Below are 18,641 nucleotides of genomic sequence, written 5' to 3'. Positions count from 1 at the left end.
TGGAGACCTGGTGCCGCCTCCTTGCTGTTGCTCCGGCCGGCCGCCACAGTAAATAGGGAAAGCTCCCTGAAGGTAAATCCCTCTCCCCTGCAATGCATACAGAGGAGAGGAATTTCACTTCAGGGGGTGATCCCTGGTGGTGGACGGAGCCATTAGAGTATTCAGAGTCCGGCCTAGTGTGCTCCCACCCATTCCTGAAATGGCATAGTGGCCATTAAAGTTTGCCGGCCCCTGGTTTAGATGATAGTTGGGGAGAAGTGGGGTGTGTAGGGGGTTACAATGACATTCATATACTTGCAATGGCAACCCTGTATAATCTAATCTTACAGCACTGCGTCATATGTTAGCGCTATATAAATCCTGTTTATTAATAACAATAATAATAATAATAATCTATGCCACTTCTGGGTCCTAACATGAAAAACTATTCAGTCCAACATAGACATAATGCAAGTCACTGCTTGAATTTGTGTCTTCATGTATTTCACAATGACTGACAACCGTCCATTATAAATTCACGTTACACTGGAATGGTCCATTGTTGCACCACAATCGGCCTGGTGTGTGATGCCCTGCAGCCATAATGCTTCAGCAAACTATACCTCATGCAATTACACTTTACTTCTACTAATAGGTTCCATTGCAATCACTTTTCTGGGATTTATTGATTGGGGTAAGATAAATGGATAACATGTGCAAAAAGTTTATATCAGTGCCAACTTTGTTACCCAATTGTTGGCCAATGAAGCTTCAAAAATTACACTGAGATTGGTAAAATCGTGTATCAGCCGGAGAGGAGACAGAGGGACCCGCCAAGGCCGGTTGGGTGAGTCAGAAGAAAATACGAGCCATTCTGAAGTATCTGAAGGCTTGGATATCAGAATCCTGCAAGGCAGCAAATTCTTTGGCCATATCTATGTGACACAAACAAATCACTCCTGGACTAAATACTGAGACTTTCTATTGAGAAGCAATAAGGAAATAATGCAATAATGAGAAATGATAACACAAGCAAAAAAAAGAAAAAGTGAAAAATGCAAAGCATTGTGCGATCTCATCCAAAATATTACCATGGTTGGGCTATGGGAGCAACAAATTAAATTATATTTAGAGGAGGTATTTAAAGAAAGAGAAATGAGCAAAGTTAAAAACAAAGTGGATTCTTTATGTTCAATCTTCTCATTGTTTTTGCTCTCTTTCTTTTTCTTTCCTATTTCCTGTTTTCACATTCCTTCTCTCCTATCTCCCACTTTTCTCTTTACCATTTCTTTCTCTTTTTCTTATTCTCCCAGTCCCTTTCCTTACCATATATTCCTCTCTTTCCCATTTCTCATTCCTATATTCCCTTTTTCCTATCTCTGTACACACTCTCCTTTTTTTTATTTTTATTATTACGTCTTACTCTCACATTCTCTCTCTTCCATCTCTCTCTGTTCGCACATTCCCTCTTTTTCCTTTCCCATTTCTCATTCTCCCATTCCCTTTCTCCTATGTCTTTCTTTTGTTTCATGCAGTCTCTCCCATTTTTTTTTGCTGCACATTTCTTTTTCCTTTCCTTTTCTTTCCTATTTGTTATTCTCAATTTCTTTTTCACACTATCTCTTTCTTCTTCCCTATTCTCTGATTCCCTATATCTCATATCTCTCTTCACATACATATCTTCTCTTTCCCTTTCAGCATTCTTACATTTCATCTCTCTTCCTATCCCCTTTCTTTTTTATTTTATTATTTCTTACTCTCCCATTCTCTCTCTTCCCCTAGCTTCCTCTTTTTCTCTTTAACATTCCTTCTCTTCCATCTTTCTCTTTGCACCTTTTCTTTTTTCCTCTTTCACTCGTTCCTATTTTATTTTCATACATTCCCTATTTCCCATATCTCTCTCCTATTTCCTATTCTTACATTTCCATTCTCCCATTTCTTTTGTTGCACACTCTTTTTTTTCTTTCCTAGCTCTTATTCTCAAGTTCTTTTTCTCATTATCTCCTTCTTTCTTATATCTAATTCTCACATTCCCTATATCTCATATCTCTCTTTACATACATATGTTTTCTCTTTATTATTTCTTACTCTCCCATTCCCTCTCTTCCCGTTCCCTCTTTCCTCCATCTCGCTCTTTCTTTTTTCCCATTCTCACATTCCCATTCTCCCATCTCTCTTTTCATTTCATTTTATTTCTTTTCTTTCCTATTTCTCATTCAAACATTCCCTCCTATTTCTTTTTCTGCACCCTTAATAATATTACATAGTATTTATATAGCGGCGACATATTACGCAGCGCTTTATGAAGTCTATTGTCATGTTGCTAACTGTCTGTCAAATGAGCTCACCCTCTCTTTCTTTTCTTTTATTTCTTATTTCCTATCCTTAGATTCCTTTTCTCCCCATCTCTTTCTTTCTTATTTCCCATTCCCACATTCCCTCTCTTCTGTCTTTCCTTCTCTACCTTCTTTTTTTTAAATTTTCTTTCATGTTTCTTACTCTCACTTTCTTTATCTTATTTCCCATTCTTATATTCCCTATATCTTATATTTCTCTTTACATACATATCTTCTCTTTTCATCATTCTTACATCTCATCTCTCTTTTCTCTTTTTCTACCCCTTTGTTTTTTTCTTTCCTATTTCTTACTCTCCCATTCCCTCTCTTCCGCTTACTTATTTTTCATTCTCACATTCCCTCTCTTCCATCTTTCTCTTTGCACCCTTTCTTTTTTCCTCTTTCACTCGTTCCTATTTTCTTTTCATACATTCCCTATTTCCCATATCTCTCTCCTATTTCCTATTCTTACATTTCCATTCTCCCATTTCTTTTGCTGCACACTCTTTTTTTTCCTTTCCTATCTCTTATTTTCAAGTTCTTTTTCTCATTATCTCCTTCTTTCCTATATATAATTCTCACATTCTCAATATCTCATATTTCTCTTTACATACATATCTTCTCTTTCCCTTTCATCATTCTTATATTTCCTCTCTCTCTCTTCTCCTTTTCTCTCTTTTCCTATTTCTTCCCCTTCCATTCCCTCTCTTCCCCTATCTCTGTATTTCCTATTCCTCCCTCTCTCCTTTGCCTCTCTCTTACCTTTCAGATGATTTGCAGATGGTTATGGCATCCTCAGAGATTTAACAAACATTGTGTTATTGTTTCATTTTTGAGGTTCTGGCATTCCGGAGCTGAAAGTCATTCTCCGAGGAGTCGTGCTGAAGGAGTATTTGACGCCCAAAGCATTTGTAGCGAAAGTGATTGGACTGACAGCGTCTTTAGGGAGTGGGATGCCCCTGGGCAAAGAGGTGAGAACAGCAGCATCTGTGACACGTGACAGAAACAAGCGCAACGTTCTACAAATCTAAAAATACGTACATCAAATAAAATAAAAAACGCTGTCTACTGGGATGCAACACAATTAGCAAAAACTAAGAGAAAATGAATGCACGACTAACGCGTTTCATAAGTATGGATGAGCAGCGCATTTCCATGAAATTGGTTCCCCAATATGGTGACGCATTACTTTATATTCATTAATCTCGATGACTGATGGGTATATATTGTCCCATAACGCCATAATTCCGGAATAATGCATTTATCAGATTTGGCCATGACCCGATTTGGTGCTATTATTTCATCATCTAAAGGTCCGTTTGAAATTTATAAAGAACTGCATGGGTTTATAATAAAAGAAATTACCACCAGCACAGCTGCAAACTTACAGTGAATCTATATTAAACATATCCTAAAAAAGATGTAATCGATGAGTTTGGAGAACCTGTTTGATCATAATGTTCTCTTCTAAGCCAAAGGACAGGCTGGTTGGCCCAGTTTAGATCCGACAGGAGCAAGGTCATCTTCTTTGAGAGTTAAGGGCAGCATGGGGTATAAAATTGGCCCATTTTGGGGGGTGAAAGTTGGCTCTTCCTGGGAGGGGCTTGATACTGCCCAAAGGTAACAATATCCGTTCTACTCCTAGCTTGAGGACAGCCCTACTAGGGTCTGATGTATGTGCTGTTATTCACTTGCATTCTCGTTTTTCTAAGCTCAACCCAACAATAGATTTGCTCTCATTCATTAATTAAACTCATTGTCCAATTCAAATTAAAATGACTTTGTCAAGTTAAAAATATACAGATAAAAGGTCATAAAAAGAAGCATAAAACCAACCCCTCTGCTCATCAAGTATCATAGTTTCAGGGACAATAACTCCTCCAACCCCCGAGGTCATTACAGAACTTATCAGGGCCTTAGGGGGTCAGTGGATGTCTTCAGGGGTCCTTACTGCGCTAACCCCAAGTCCAAACAATTAAAAACTAATAAAGGGCTGCAGGGGCACAACTTATTAAAGCATAAAAACCAATGAGGCCAGCCAGGTTCATGAAAAACTTGATTTACTATAATGGCAGCCAATTACATTTATGAGGCCACTTTATAAAGGTGAGCAATATGGCCAATTTAGGTGAAGGGCACCTTGATAAATGGATCCCCACATGGAGAAATATTCAGAAATATACCATTCAAGTAATTGAAAAATAGGGATGCTGGCTTTATTATTTTCTATGCTTATTTATGCTGTGTTAATGTAGCTGTGCAACCCTATTTATTTCCGTTGGACTTGGTGCTAGTGTGTTGAGGACCCCTGAAGACATCTCTGACCCATTTGCTGAGTCTTGTAATGACCTAGGGGTTGGAGGAACCATTGTGCATGATGGTGGACACAGGTATCCAACATTTCCATAAGTGTTGGGTGCAGAAGGCACTGATGGGTTTGCAGTGCTGGAACAGAGGGTAGAGACATATACTGCTGGAGAGGTGCAAATAATGCATATAAAGTCCCATCTGTTACAAAGACCTCTGTATGCTATCTTAACCTGTCAATTGATTATTTATTGATCAAATTGGATCAGTTGGTGCCCTAGTCCATATAATTCTTCCATCAAACAGATCCCTATATGAACACAGACATGGGACTGTTAGAGCAGCACCCCCAGCAAGGAGTGATGGGCCGGTGATCCTAATGGCCACCGGACTACATTGCAGCGGGAAGAACACCAGGTTGCGGCCACAGGCACTCCCCACCAGGGGCCAGTGGGACAGAGGCCTCTGATATAGGGACAGGGCAGATCAGGTAGTCAGATAGATGACAGCAGGAGGTAAGGGCCAGGCGAACCGATAGACAGGTTCTATCTGCCCCAGATAGGGCAGGTGGCAGACATGAGTAGTCCAGGTACAAGCACAGGTCAGGAATCCAAAGGGGCACAAAATGGCAGAGTGTGACTGAGAAACGCACAGATAAACAGACTGAGGATCCAGCAACCAGAACCTGGAATCAGGGGGGTATAAATAAGACTGCAGCCAATAGCAGGACAAAGTTGGAATCAGAAACTACTCTGCTCATTGGCTGCTGCACATTTCCTGAAATCCCCTTTAGCTATGAACAGCATCAGAGAAAGTGCAGGGGATGCTAAAAAGTCAAATCTCCGCACAGCTAAAAGGAAGAACGGAGTGGTAACAGGGACAAGCTGGTCCCCAACCTTTTCCTGTATCTTTGTTAGCAAACTAAATATGAATGTTAGGGGAAAGAACAAATATAAACCATGTGAAATAATAGAAAAATCAAGGAGTTTATATATTAAACGGCACCATTCTGAGCACTGCCTGCACTCCATAGTTATCATTGTGTCCACCATGGTGGCCCATTATATGGCACTGATCATCAAGCTAATTGAGGGTAATGTAACATCAGATGTTGCGTCAATTAGGGACAAGAAGAGACTTCATGGAGTAAACACAGAGACACAGCAGGCCTTCGATTTACATTTCATGGTAATTAATGCTAAAAATAATGCGCTGCTAGAAAGATTAGTCACTTGATAAGTTGTCGTGTTTTTAATAGCTGCACCGAGGAGTCCGGAGAGGAATTCCCCGTAAGTGAAATTCTATTCTGTAAACTTCAGCGTCTCCTAGCTGAGGGTTTCTTATCACGTGTCTGCGCTGCCATGGCATCTACAGCTCGTCACACTTATAGCAACTCCCAAACCCATTTGTTTGTTTTCGGGATCAGAAATTAAATTTCGGCTTTAGAATTTCATCCTTTGCCGGTGACACACAAAACTTAAAGCCCAACTCTTCAGTCTGGCACAGTTGTACAGACTCCTCTCCTGAAATGACGTACTCTGATTGGAACCCCAGTAAGTATTTTCTTGCTGTCTGTTTCCCTTCTGGGGTGATTACCCATCTGGCCATTGGTCTTGGTGAGCATTACCACTTGACGCAAAAAGATGGCCAATGCAAAATGTTGTCACTGTAACAGAGGGAAAATCATCCAATAGAGACATCTGTTCTAGTGACAACTATCTAGGAGGATTATTTCTCTCACTTCTCGTAGTGTGCCCAAGGCAGGAAGTGAAGGTAAATCGTTTTAGTTGGGCATAAACATTATGGTCCTCTTCTGCCATTTACTTGATAGACGCAGCATGGAGAGAGATGGGAAAGGAGCAATTAGCCAAATCCATGGGATCTGAAGCTTCATACACAAGCCAGATGATTCTCACCCAACAATAATGATTATGCCAATTGCGGACAAAAATCTGACATGGGCACAGCGGATTTCTGAAAAGCCACTCGGGAACAACCATTGTGCACACCTATGGTGGAGAACATAGCGGAACATCGCTTACTAGTCCTCCCTTCTCCAATGAACAGAATGGCGCCATTGGTGCAGTGCTTGTTCATTTCAGTGTTTAATATTATTACTACACAGTATTTATATAGCGCCATCATATTACGCAGCGCTGTACAAAGTCCATAGTCATGTCACTAATTGTCCCTCAAAGGAGCTCACAATCTAATGTCCCTACTATAGTCATATGTGGTTAATGTAGTCTAAGGTCAATTTAGGGGGAAGCCAATTAACCTAAACCTATGTTTTTGGGATGTGGGAGGAAACCCATGCAGATAATGACCTTGCTGGGATTCGAACCTAGGACCTAATTCCGCAAAGGCTGGAGTGCTAACTTCTGAGCCACCATGCTGCCCATGGTGTTTGTGATTTGTGATTCCCTACAAATGTAAGAGTGTTGGATGGTTGGTGACCATCAGGAGTTTTTTAGGAGTATATATATTTTTAGGGAGGGCCACAGGACCAATGACCTTGGCACTTCCTGTATCTATATATATATATATATATATATATATATATATATTCTAGGTAGTTTAGGTGATGTTGTATGAAGTTAACCACATACCATAAATTCATATCATGTGTGTATTTTACAATTTATCGCTTTTCACATTCCAGGGTCCATTTGTGCATATCGCCAGCATCTGTGCCGCTGTACTCAGCAAGTTTATGTCGGTCTTCTGTGGTGTGTACGAGGTAAGGAGCTGAAGTTGGCGGCATTGTAGACTTGCATATGTCTTCCTGTGATTGGCTTATTGCCTTGTTGGCTGCCAATAGCAGTTGTCTTTACTGCCTGGGTGCGGCTGCCTGCATTGGTGACTTACCCGAATGGTTGTATGGCCCACCTTTGTTCTCTTCAATCGTGTGATGGGGGATTGCTATGGGTTAAATGATGGATTATTCTCATGACCATATTCATTCTTATTTCCTAGCGACCACTAAAATGTTTAGGTTTTCGTTTTTAGTATTTAGAAATATGAAAAACCTTAAGAAAAAATGTTAAGGTAGATCCAGATTTTTTTTGGTGTCCAACTGAATTTCCCAGTAGGGTCCTGAAAAAATTGGGGGTTCCAAAGGAAATATTCACACCATGGAATCCTGCCCCCCTATATTGCAGCATGGGGCAGGTCACATTACAGGACCAAGGAAGGTCCGTCAAAACCATGATTTTAGGCAGAGGTTATCGGCTCAACAAGATGTCAAGAATGTTGAAGCCTACCCTTTGGGATCCCCCATTTTTTTTCAGAATCTGACAGGTCTACAGGCATACAGGACACCCAAAGCATATTAATTAATTTTGGTGACATAAAGGATTAGTACAATATTCCAGACATAGTTTAAAAACAGAACCCAGGCAAAGTGCAGATTTGACATACTCCTAGAGCCAAGCAAAACACGACTTTCACTTCAGTCAATGACATATTGTGGCCTCTCAGCCCCTTCCATCCTTTGACAATATACGAATCCTTTGATGAATTTTCTTTAAGGTTTTCAAGATCCTATATGCCCTGAGAGACCATGTCTGACCTTTATTGTGTACCTAGAGTTCTGCTTCAACAATAAAGAATAATGATGAAGAATGCTCACTGTACATTAGCAATGGGCTAGAGTTAGTTGCCAATGTACACATGTGGCTGTGTTACAATTGGCCCGACAACCTGCAGCCTAATGGCATTCTGCCCTCTACGTACCTTGGCAATGAGCTCCCACTAGGGTCCGTTCCAAGGTTCGCTCAATGGCTTGATGTCTCTAAGGTTTGGAGAACATTCCCGAACTCCATTACAGATTAAGCCATCTCTTGTAAGGATCAGAGAGAGCATTTAAGTTCAATTAACATTTATTGGCCACACAAGAATCAACAGCAACCAATGCATTTTAGGGTCTTCACTGATCCCCCATTTTTTTGAGCTTGTAAAAGTACAGAGAAGTGGAAAAAAGACCAGAGTTGGTAATTTTGAATAGAAAAAATGCTGCCTGGCCAAAAAAAGTCTCCAAGCCCATGAGGGCAATGTTATGATCTTGGGTGCTTGTGGGGGCAGTGTTGTGATAAGGGGTACCTGTGAAGGCAGTGTTATGGGTACCTGTGAAGGCAGTGTTATTATCTGGGTCACCTGTAGGGGAAGTTGTATGATATGTGGTGTCTGTTGGGTGCAGTGTTATGATCTGGAGTTGCTTCAGTTGGTCAGGGTAGGGTCAGCAGTATTATGTGTCCAAACATGAGACCCCCTGACTCCCTGAATATATGGAATGACCAGGTTTTCCCATCAATGTTTTTTTTCTTTCCATGATATCACGGGATATTACAGGAATGCAATGCCAGGATTCATAGGGCTCAGACTGTGATATTATGGTTCAGGGGGCATGGGACTCCATTTTCACACATAGATTGGCCAGACCTGAACTCCATTGAGAATTTACGGAGATGAGCTGGAGAAGACTCTCCCATCATCAATACAAGTCCTGGGGGGAAATGAATGAAACTCTGGATGAAAATAACATTGAATTAGCTTGTTGAAACCATACCATGGTAAATGTGTGCCATAGTCAATGCTGAAGGCAGTCCATTGAAATGAAAATGAGAGTGTGTGACTTTTTTTTGACCAGGCAGTGTATTTTTACAAAGAAAGGTCAATGATCTAACAAGCTCAATAGGTTAAAGTTTTAGTCCACCCAAATGTGACTTACAGCCGGTATGTTCAAATACATCTTCTAATTAGGAAATGCTTCTTTGTGACCTGTTTGTATTTCTATGATTCCATCACAATGGTAGTGAAGTTCCCTGATATGTACATACCTGTGATGTCATGCTGCTTGCATTCACACCTGTAAATATATATAACACCCTTACTCAGGACCCCTACCGGAGCCTGGATCTATTGGCGGCTGCCTGTGCTGTGGGGGTTGGATGCTGCTTTGGTGCACCTCTTGGAGGCAAGTGCTACTAATGAGTTTTAACTCTACTGAGGCTGCATTTCTTATGGCTGCTACTCACCTCTCACCTCCTCTCAGTCCATATTCTCCCATCTGTCTAGGGCAGCTACATGAGATATCTATTTCAAAGATTGATCATTTCTTGGTCATGGGCTATCATACTGACCCGTAGGTAGGTGCCGCTCTTTTTTAAAGTGTATCCCCTGGTCCTTGACCAAATAGTTTTGGGAAAAGTGAGGTCAGCAAATAAGCTGCCACGTATCTCAAGAATGGCTAAAGTTGCTCATTCATTGGCTGGTTAAACAGTCCACACACGTGTTCCTCAATATCGAATTGGGTTGTTGGCCTAAAGTTCTGCTGGAGTATGGTTCTCATGTAGCTCCGCTCACGGATATCTATTTATAATGCATTTTCACGCTTCATTGTCATCTTCATGGTGGATCTGCTCATCATCTGAGTTTCTTCTACTCTGTGTGATTTTTTTTCTTGGTTTCCACCATTTGCCGGTTTAATTTCTTGGAGTTGTAAAGAATCCTCCGTCTCATTTCTTTGGAGGATTCCTATCTAACTCTGAGAAGTCAAAACATTGCATGCAGACTGAGGTGTTCTACAATTGGGGTTGGGTTGAAGTCTTTAACTCACAAGCTGATTTTTTTTCTCCTTTTTCTTTGGTTTTACCCGTCTGTTGTGTTTTCATTGTTGTGGTAATGATTTCTGACTTTGTATGTATGACATTGATAACTCTCGGTGACCCCTCATCATCTTTCCTTTCCTTGATGTCTTTCCAATTGTTACCCCCCACCACTTGTTTGACATGTTGCCCACTTCTCCTCTCTTGGCGGTCTCTCTCATCTTCATTGTCTTATTTTCTACTGTCCGTGTCCTTTGGTCACCCATGGCCCATCAGTAGCAGGCGTACTATTACACTGACGTTCTTACGGTGGGATGTGCAGTTGGTGTTGGCTGTTGCTTTGGGACTCCTCTAGGAGGCAAGTTGGATGTGATCTTGTTACAGAGAGTGAAATGTTTTGTATGCATGCAATGATTAATCTAAGGACATCAGCAAGAGACAGAATGCCAACAATATGTTAAGGGACCAGTTCCCCCAAAAGCAATGCTGTACTTATGGGGGAACCAAATGGGCCGAGTCCGTCCTGAATTCTTGTATGTCTTGGGCACTCCAACAGTAAGATGCCCATCCAGCTCACATTATAGCCCCCCATTATAGTCATGGAAGTTGTGCAGACTTAGGAACTCAGCATAGGGTTGGTGGTGGCCCCTCAAAATGGAGCTGATCCATCAGAGTTCTCAAAGAATAGAGGATAGACTATCTTGGGAGTCCAGCAACCCCAGAAGGGATCTGGTCTATAAATAAAAACTAATATTAAATTATTTTTAAGAAATCCATTCAAGGTTTGCTGGATCACCCAGGTTCTCCTAATAAACCAGGTCCAATGGGCATTACAGGCATACAGGGCTAGTTGAAACCCCTCAATGGGGTTTGGGAATGGGAATTGAAGAAACCCCTAATGGGCACATCACGTGTGCAGGACCAGAAACTCAATGCAGTGATGGAGCGAGGAATCTATGTCTTCCATTGGTATTCTTTCTATAGGAAGTGTTGTAGTTCTCCTCTTGTTATTTGGATTCAGTTAGGTGTTAGCGGAATTCCTTCACAGATGTCCTGCATGGATAAAGAACAAAGTGCGTAGTGCATGTTGTGTTGTCACCATTTTGTTGTGTTACTTTGTGTCATGGTGTGTGTTATCACTTAGGTGTCTTGTTCAGCATTGAGGTGACCTCCTCCTATTTTGCCGTAAGAAACTATTGGCGTGGATTCTTTGCGGCGACCTTCAGCGCCTTTATCTTCCGTGTCCTGGCTGTATGGAACAAAGACGCAGGTAGGTTATAGTATATACATTGTGAAAGGGTTCTTCAATGGAAATGCATAGCGTGAATATGTGTAGATTGTTTGTTAAGTATATCTTATTTTTTTAATTTAGGTGAATATGATGTATTACATTGGAATATAGTTACGTAGTAGGTCAGGTTGAAGAAGACACAAGTCCATCAAGTTCAACCACTAGGGAAATAAACATATCCAAGATATAAAACCCTATAAGACATAGCTGGTCCAGAGGAAGAAAAAAAAACCCCCGGGTACAATTTGCTTCAACAGGGGAAAAATAATTCCTTCCTGATTCTATGAGGCAATCGGATGTTCCCTGGATCAGCAGTCTCTGTTATTTTTACTTTAAATCCTTAATCCCCAGTTATATTCTGTGCTTCTAGAAAAGCATCCAGCTTTTTCCTAAAGCAATCTATAGTAGCTGCTGAAACTCCTTCCTGAGGGAGCCGATTCCACATTATCACACACCTTACAGTGAAGAATCCCTTCCTTATCTGGAGCTTAAACTTCTTTTCCTCCAGACGCAAAGAGCGCCCCCTTGTGCTTTGTAATGATCTTACAGTGAATATTTGGGAAGAGAGTTCTCTATATGGATCATTTATATATTTATACAGAGTGATCATATCCCCCCTTATACGTCTCTTCCCAAGGGAGAATACATTCAGTTCAGCTAATCTCTCCTCATAGCTGAGCTCCTCCATTCCTTTTATTAGTTTAGTTGTCCTTCTCTGCACTCTCTCCAATTCCCCAATGTCCTTTTTTGTGAACTGGTGCCCCAAACTGTCATATTTATGATTACCAGCCAGCAGAGGGAGCTATAGACTTCCTTCATATGATTTCCAGGTTATTCCTAAAGTGCACCTGTGCTTTGCCCATGGAGGTTTTGTCAAATTCTTGTCAGTTACCCATCATTGAATGCAGAGAATAGTCTGTAACACTCAGTAATTGCAATAATGGAGAGCATGTGATTCACTCATCTTACCTCCCAGATACATCACTGGGGACCTCATGGACCAGTCACCAAGTACTGTCACATGGGGATGATGGGGAAGTGACTAGTCCCCTGTAAGCTTCGACTTGTCATAGGTCGAGTTCCTGAACTGTTATATGGGTCACAGGAGTAACCCTGACCCCCCACTGTTCTGGATTCTAAATCAGTTTCTAATTTTTAAAATTAAAAGAAAATCTAATTTTTATAGGAAACTGAAAAAAAAATTGAATTGACTTTCCTGGAAACTTTTTGGGATCTTAGGAGATCTTTTCATGAAGTTCAAGTATGTCCAGCATATTTGCACATTATGGCACGATGTGCCATATGCTTTAAAGTGCCCCCCTAATATCAATGGTGCTCCCATTTTTTGAGGGGGAAGGGATCACAACAGAAGTCTCCAGCTGCCTTTATTGCCTGGCTCAGGATGGCAAAACTTCAACACAATCATACCGAAGTCATTTAATTGCAACCCTGCAGTATAACTTGCTAGCGGGCAAGGGAACTTTCATACACGTTGGGCTTCATTTAGCTCTGCAAGAATGGAGAAGATAGACTATTATGTACAAACCTGGATAATCCAGCAAACCTGGAATGGATTTCTTCAAAATTGTTTACTATTATTTGGCTAATGACTAGATACATTCCAAATTTCTCTCACCCAGGGTCTCCCGTGATATGATAATCTATCTTCTCCGTTCTTGGAGAGCTTTGATAAACCAGCACAATGATTGACACAGTATACCAAAAGATAAAATTACAATACAATATATATTTTAGTAATATTTACCATTAGATGTACACAGTTACAGTTCTATATTTTGATATTTGTAGCAAATGGCAATAAGTCTTCATTAAGGTGCTCTATGATCATCTTCGGAGGACATTGATCCACTCCTAGAGTGAGATGACCTTCCGTTAAGTCTTTGACTTGCAGAATGAGTTTATTTATCCAATTACATTTTCAGGTATGTATCCAATCATTTGTGGTCCCTGTCTGTTCCTACCACTTAAAATGAGCTCAGTTGCATTGATTTCACCATAGAATCTCCAATAACTGGTCAGGTAAAACAGAAGCAGTGAAAGAAAGAGTTTTCTGGTGGAACTTCATAGCATTGGGATGGTTTTTATTGTAGGTTTACATTCTTTTACATTCAAGTTGTCCAAACCTGACCCAGAAAACTATTATAGGAGGCCTTTGTTAAATACTAACCTATATCGAAGAATGAATATGAAACCAAAAAGCAATGAATCTGATTTTTTTCCAGTTACTATCACTGCACTATTCCGCACCAACTTTCGTATGGAGTTCCCCTTTGACCTGCAGGAATTGCCGGCCTTTGCAGTTATTGGGTAAGATCCTGTTTTTTTTACCCCAATCCTTCCATGAACAGCCTAACATTTTCTAAAGGAGGTCAGCAATGACATTTCCTTTATTGTATTGTTACGAATGGTCTATTTTAACCGGTGGGGTTTTGGTCCTTTGGGGAAACTGTGCAGCAAATGTTGGCAAACAGAAAGAAAGAAAGTCTTTCCTTATTTCCCCAAGGGTAGCTGAACTATTTCCTGGGATCAAGATAGATAGATTTAGAATATAGAATATCATCCGCACCTTTTTTACTTCTCTTATTACCAGAATGACCTCATTCAGTAGAAAATTCCACAACCTTATTGTGAGGAATCTCAGCCTACGCTGATGGTAAAATCTTCTTTTATCTCCGTGAGACTGATGGTGAAGCTGATGGAGGTCTTACATTTCCCCAATCTGTCCAAGGTTGGGGGAAAAAAGATTTTGGTTGGTTTAAACAAAAATTTAAAATGAAACCTTGACCTATTTTGGAGAAAGCTGCCTTTGGTGGGTGCCAGGTTATGAATCAAAATGTAAAACCACAAAAAGACCACCAAAACTCAATGGTCACAAAGGAAGGTCAACATGTTTTAGAGGCCAACACAATTTTATTACTCAGCCTTTTTTTACCACGGAGGAACCCTTGAAAGAAGTTCAGAGAACTCTTGACAATAATACCAATATTCACAGTTCACCTTACATTAGTGTGGTGGTCAGTGGGGAGAACTCCTCTTACATTGCTGGCCAATTGAAGAATGTCACACTTACAGATAGCCAAAACCATCATTGCAGTCAATGTCAAAGTCCAAATTGCTCATGGCTCAACGAACCCTGAGAACCCTTCCATGGAAGGCTGGTAGAGAAACACTCCCATGAGCAAACACGCTGCAATCATTATGGAGTTTTTTGGTAACGTTGTCTACAAAGTATTTCCAAGCTTTTTCTAAGAGTCAAACCCTGGTGAAGAGTGTGTTGGTCTTCAAAACACGTTGGCTGTCTTACATGCTTATAGTATTTGTTTTGGACTCGTCTACATTTTAGGTTTGATGCTCTTTTTGTGGTTGTGGTAAGCTTTTATTGTCTCCAACAATTTCGTAGCTTGTTATATTGACCATATGTACATTTCTTCATTTAATGACTTTCATCCAGTGAAGCTTAGTGCCTCTTACTTCTCATTGTGAGACCCTTCCTTCCATCCCATCATAATACTCACATTTGAACCCCTTTGTTTATGTAGATTGGTGATTCCATAGTCTGACCCAGGCTGCAGAATAATATATGTATCTATCTCTTTGCAGGATCTGCTGCGGGTTCCTTGGAGCTTTCTTTGTCTACTTAAATCGACAGGTGGTGCTCGGCATCAGAAGAAACCAGACTTTGAGTGCCTTCCTGAGTCGCTAGTAAGTTTCATGAGATTGTAAGCATCTATCTTTATAAAACGCTCCTCTTTGCTCTTGTCTATGCTTGTTCCCAACTGTAGCCTAACAGAAGGTTGTTGGAGACCAGGTACCCAGACCAAAAATGGCAGCGTGACCATGCATTGGTCAACTTAACAACAACTCTATGATTAGTTTGACCATCAAACATTTTAACTCTTTCATCCCACTTTATTATTTTTGTACACCGGAAAGATTTGCTTTCAATGTTTGCTAGGGTTGGCTAGCACAATGCTCACATGATCTGAAGCCAAGCCAATGGTGCTGTCACAGAACTAGGAGCTCACATAGTTGAACACTCGTAGGTAATGTGGCAGAAGGGTGCTTACATAATGACTTGGGGCACCATCCAAGAGTTTTGTAAGCCCGGATCCCTATGATGACAGTCAGAGCTGAAAAAGGTGAACTGAATAATGCTGGCCGTCATGCAACTTGAAAGGTTGGTGACATCATGTGGTGAAGAAGAGTTACTGCAAGGGACAGCTCCAAGTTAAAGGTGAAGATTGAAAGTTAAACTTTTTAAACCTGCTAGGTCTCACAAAAATAAAAGTACACGAGCAGAGCTGGGCTTTAAAGAAATAAGTTCCTTTTAGGCAGATCTTTAGGTATCTTAATAAAAAATTTTGACAAGACTATTTTTACCTTTTTGGCTTTTCTTTTACCAAACTCCTACAACCTTCTGAAAGCTAAACACTTCATTACATTCACACATTGATTTCTACAAAAATATCAGCGTACAGATTCCTAAGTGCCTGCCTCTGTTCTTTTGTATGACAAAAATTGTATTTTTAGCAATCCCTGTAAATGTCATTGTAAGCCTGAGAGTCTTCTCCTCCTTTCCTTCCAGAACAATTACTCGATGCTTAATTAGTTTTCATTTAAAATTCAGAAAAAGCTAAATAAAACATGAGAAGCCGTACATGAGGAGAAACATTATTAATCCTGTATATAAAAATGTCACAATTGTAATTGTGTGCAACGTTTATGGAACTGGGGTAGACAAAATGAGATATGATTATGGTACGGTGAGTTTTGAGACATCTCCCATGCATGTTGTCCTCAAAGCCTCATGGAAAGGTCTTCCTCCCATAGGTTTCTTATATTTCTCCAATGGTACTTTCTCCATGGTCAAGCTTCCAATTCCCATTTGGCAGTAGTTTGCCCTAAAAATGGTCCAAGTTTAGGCAAATTTGCCCCTATAGAGTTTAATAGGATTTATCTCTAATCTTTGGGTTTGCCGAATTTCAGGATTTGCCAAACTCTATTCATAGAACAAGGAATCTGACATTCCCTCAAACATTCGCTGGTGGAGAATCTTCCAAGTCCATGTGTTTTAATTGGCAGAAATTTATTCTCCACCAGGGAATGTTTGTAGTCCTGTTTTATTAATAGAGCCCTTGGTTAATCAAACCTAGGTTGACTAACCTATTTCTAGTCAACTCTTAAGGCTAATTTTTAAAAGCTATGGACCCATTAAAAAAAAATCCAATTTTTACCCCCTTGTTTTCAGCCAAAATGTTTTTGGGGCAATTCAAACACAGCACAATGAATAATGCAACTCAGCTTCACTGCTGAGAACTCACCTTCAGCAGAGGACCCATTGTCCACGAGGGTGTCCTAAGTCTTCAACTCATCCTTTCTGCTGAGATCCCAGCTCCTTCTTTCGCAACTGCTGGAGGACTTATGGTCAATGATGGTGCCCTAAACCTTCAACTCATCCTATTGGCTGAGAACCTACATTCTTTACCAATCAGTAGAGGACCCATGATCCACAAAGGTGCCTTAAGTTTTCAGCTCATCCCTTCTGCTGAGAACTTACCTCCTTCATTGCCCTAAGTCTTCAATTCATCCTTTCTGCTGAGATCCCAGCTCCTTCTTTGGCAACTGCTGGAGGACTCATGGTCAGTGAGGGTGCTCTAGAACTTGTCCCTTAGGCTGAGAACCCACCTTCTTTCCCAATCAGCAGAGGACCCATGATCCACAAGGGTGTCCTAAGTCTTCAACTCATCCCTTCTGCTAAGAACCCACCTTTAGCAGGGGAACCTTGGTCCACGAGAGTGTCCTAAGTCTTCAACTTATCCCTACAGTTGAAAACCCACCTCCTTCTTTGCCAATCAGCAGAGGACCCATGATCCACAAAGGTGCCTTAAGTTTTCAGCTCATCCCTTCTGCTGAGAACTTACCTCCTTCTTTGCCAATCGGTGGAGGACCCTTGGTCCATGAGGGTGCCCTAAGTCTTCAACTCATCCCTCCTGATGGGATCCCGTCTTCTTCTTTGCCAGATGGGGGTGGACCCATGGTCCACGAGGGTGTCTTGAGTATACCAAAAGTCTGAGTCTTTCACGAGGTGACCAAGAATTCCCTCCTTGATCCTACCACCCATCTCTGTTGAAACTGGGCTAAGGCCGGTCAAAAAAACATATTTAAAGGTGAACACATAAAAAAAGCTATTTTATCTCTCGAATGGATTTTACAGATGGGATATATTATCCATTTCTACTTAACTACCCCAACCATTACAAAGCCAGATGGATTCCCATGATGGATTCTCCATAGTGTCTATTATGATTGATGGCCTGGTGGGAGGGGCAGAGGCACAAACTTCATACCCCTGGGTCTATGAGGGACAGAAGAGGTGATGTTACTGTTTACCCTAAAGTAAAGCCTCACCTTGGGGTGGAATGATCCTTTAAGGAAAGTTGGTCAATGTTTCTGATTTTTGCTGAAATTAATATTGTATTGGATTATAAAAGATTACACGATTTATCATTTATTATTTTCTTTTCCCTGACGAGTCGATTCATGTATCCAGCGGTGGTCACGTTCTGCATAGCAACCCTCACCTTCCCTCCAGGATTCGGGCAGTTCATGGCGGGTGAGGTAAGAAAGGTTATTGATCCTTACTGCCTGAATGTTGTACTGTTGCTTCTACTTACTTTAAGGATATCCAGCTTTGTGCCTGGTTTTAGTTTTTTCTGTGTGATCGGGGCAGGTGAGGATACCTTTAATGACTAAATTTTCGCTTCAAACTTGACATCTTGAAAGAGAGCCAGTCATGTGCAGGAATTTTTGGGATTCTCCATTTTTATGCTGTAATATTGCAACATAAAACAGGGTGAGGTGTTTGTGCTGATATTCACTTCTATTTGCTCCCTGTCTTAGAATATAAAGCTTCCAAAGAGGCTTAGAATATAAAGCTTCCAAACTTGTCTCCTGCCTGAGCTTAGGGCTAACTAAAACTTTATGCGGACTCATAGACAAGGATAAACTTATCAAATAACAAATAATTATTTTGCAAACCATTATTTTATCATGTTTGTTGCGTTGCCTAATTTGTGTAATTTATCAAAAGCAATGAGCTCA

At 40.7% G+C, this 18,641-nt stretch overlaps 1 protein-coding gene across 1 annotated transcript in view; it reads left to right on the top strand.

Annotated features, from left to right (window-relative positions):
- CLCN1 (chloride voltage-gated channel 1) overlaps window positions 1–18,641 on the top strand; it is a 58,023-nt gene that overhangs the window by 18,619 nt on the left and 20,763 nt on the right. The window contains exons 5-11 of the mRNA XM_072423828.1: window positions 3,153–3,286; window positions 7,285–7,362; window positions 10,508–10,586; window positions 11,373–11,498; window positions 13,763–13,847; window positions 15,141–15,242; window positions 18,074–18,158. Coding sequence (XP_072279929.1) covers window positions 3,153–3,286; window positions 7,285–7,362; window positions 10,508–10,586; window positions 11,373–11,498; window positions 13,763–13,847; window positions 15,141–15,242; window positions 18,074–18,158 — 689 coding nt within the window. The remainder of the gene's footprint in view (window positions 1–3,152; window positions 3,287–7,284; window positions 7,363–10,507; window positions 10,587–11,372; window positions 11,499–13,762; window positions 13,848–15,140; window positions 15,243–18,073; window positions 18,159–18,641) is intronic.

The sequence above is a fragment of the Pyxicephalus adspersus genome, chromosome 10, assembly GCF_032062135.1.
Source record: "Pyxicephalus adspersus chromosome 10, UCB_Pads_2.0, whole genome shotgun sequence".
NCBI classification, from domain to species: Eukaryota; Metazoa; Chordata; class Amphibia; order Anura; family Pyxicephalidae; genus Pyxicephalus; species Pyxicephalus adspersus.
Note: the sequence above shows the minus strand (reverse complement) of the source record. Positions and strands in the feature narration are given on the sequence as shown.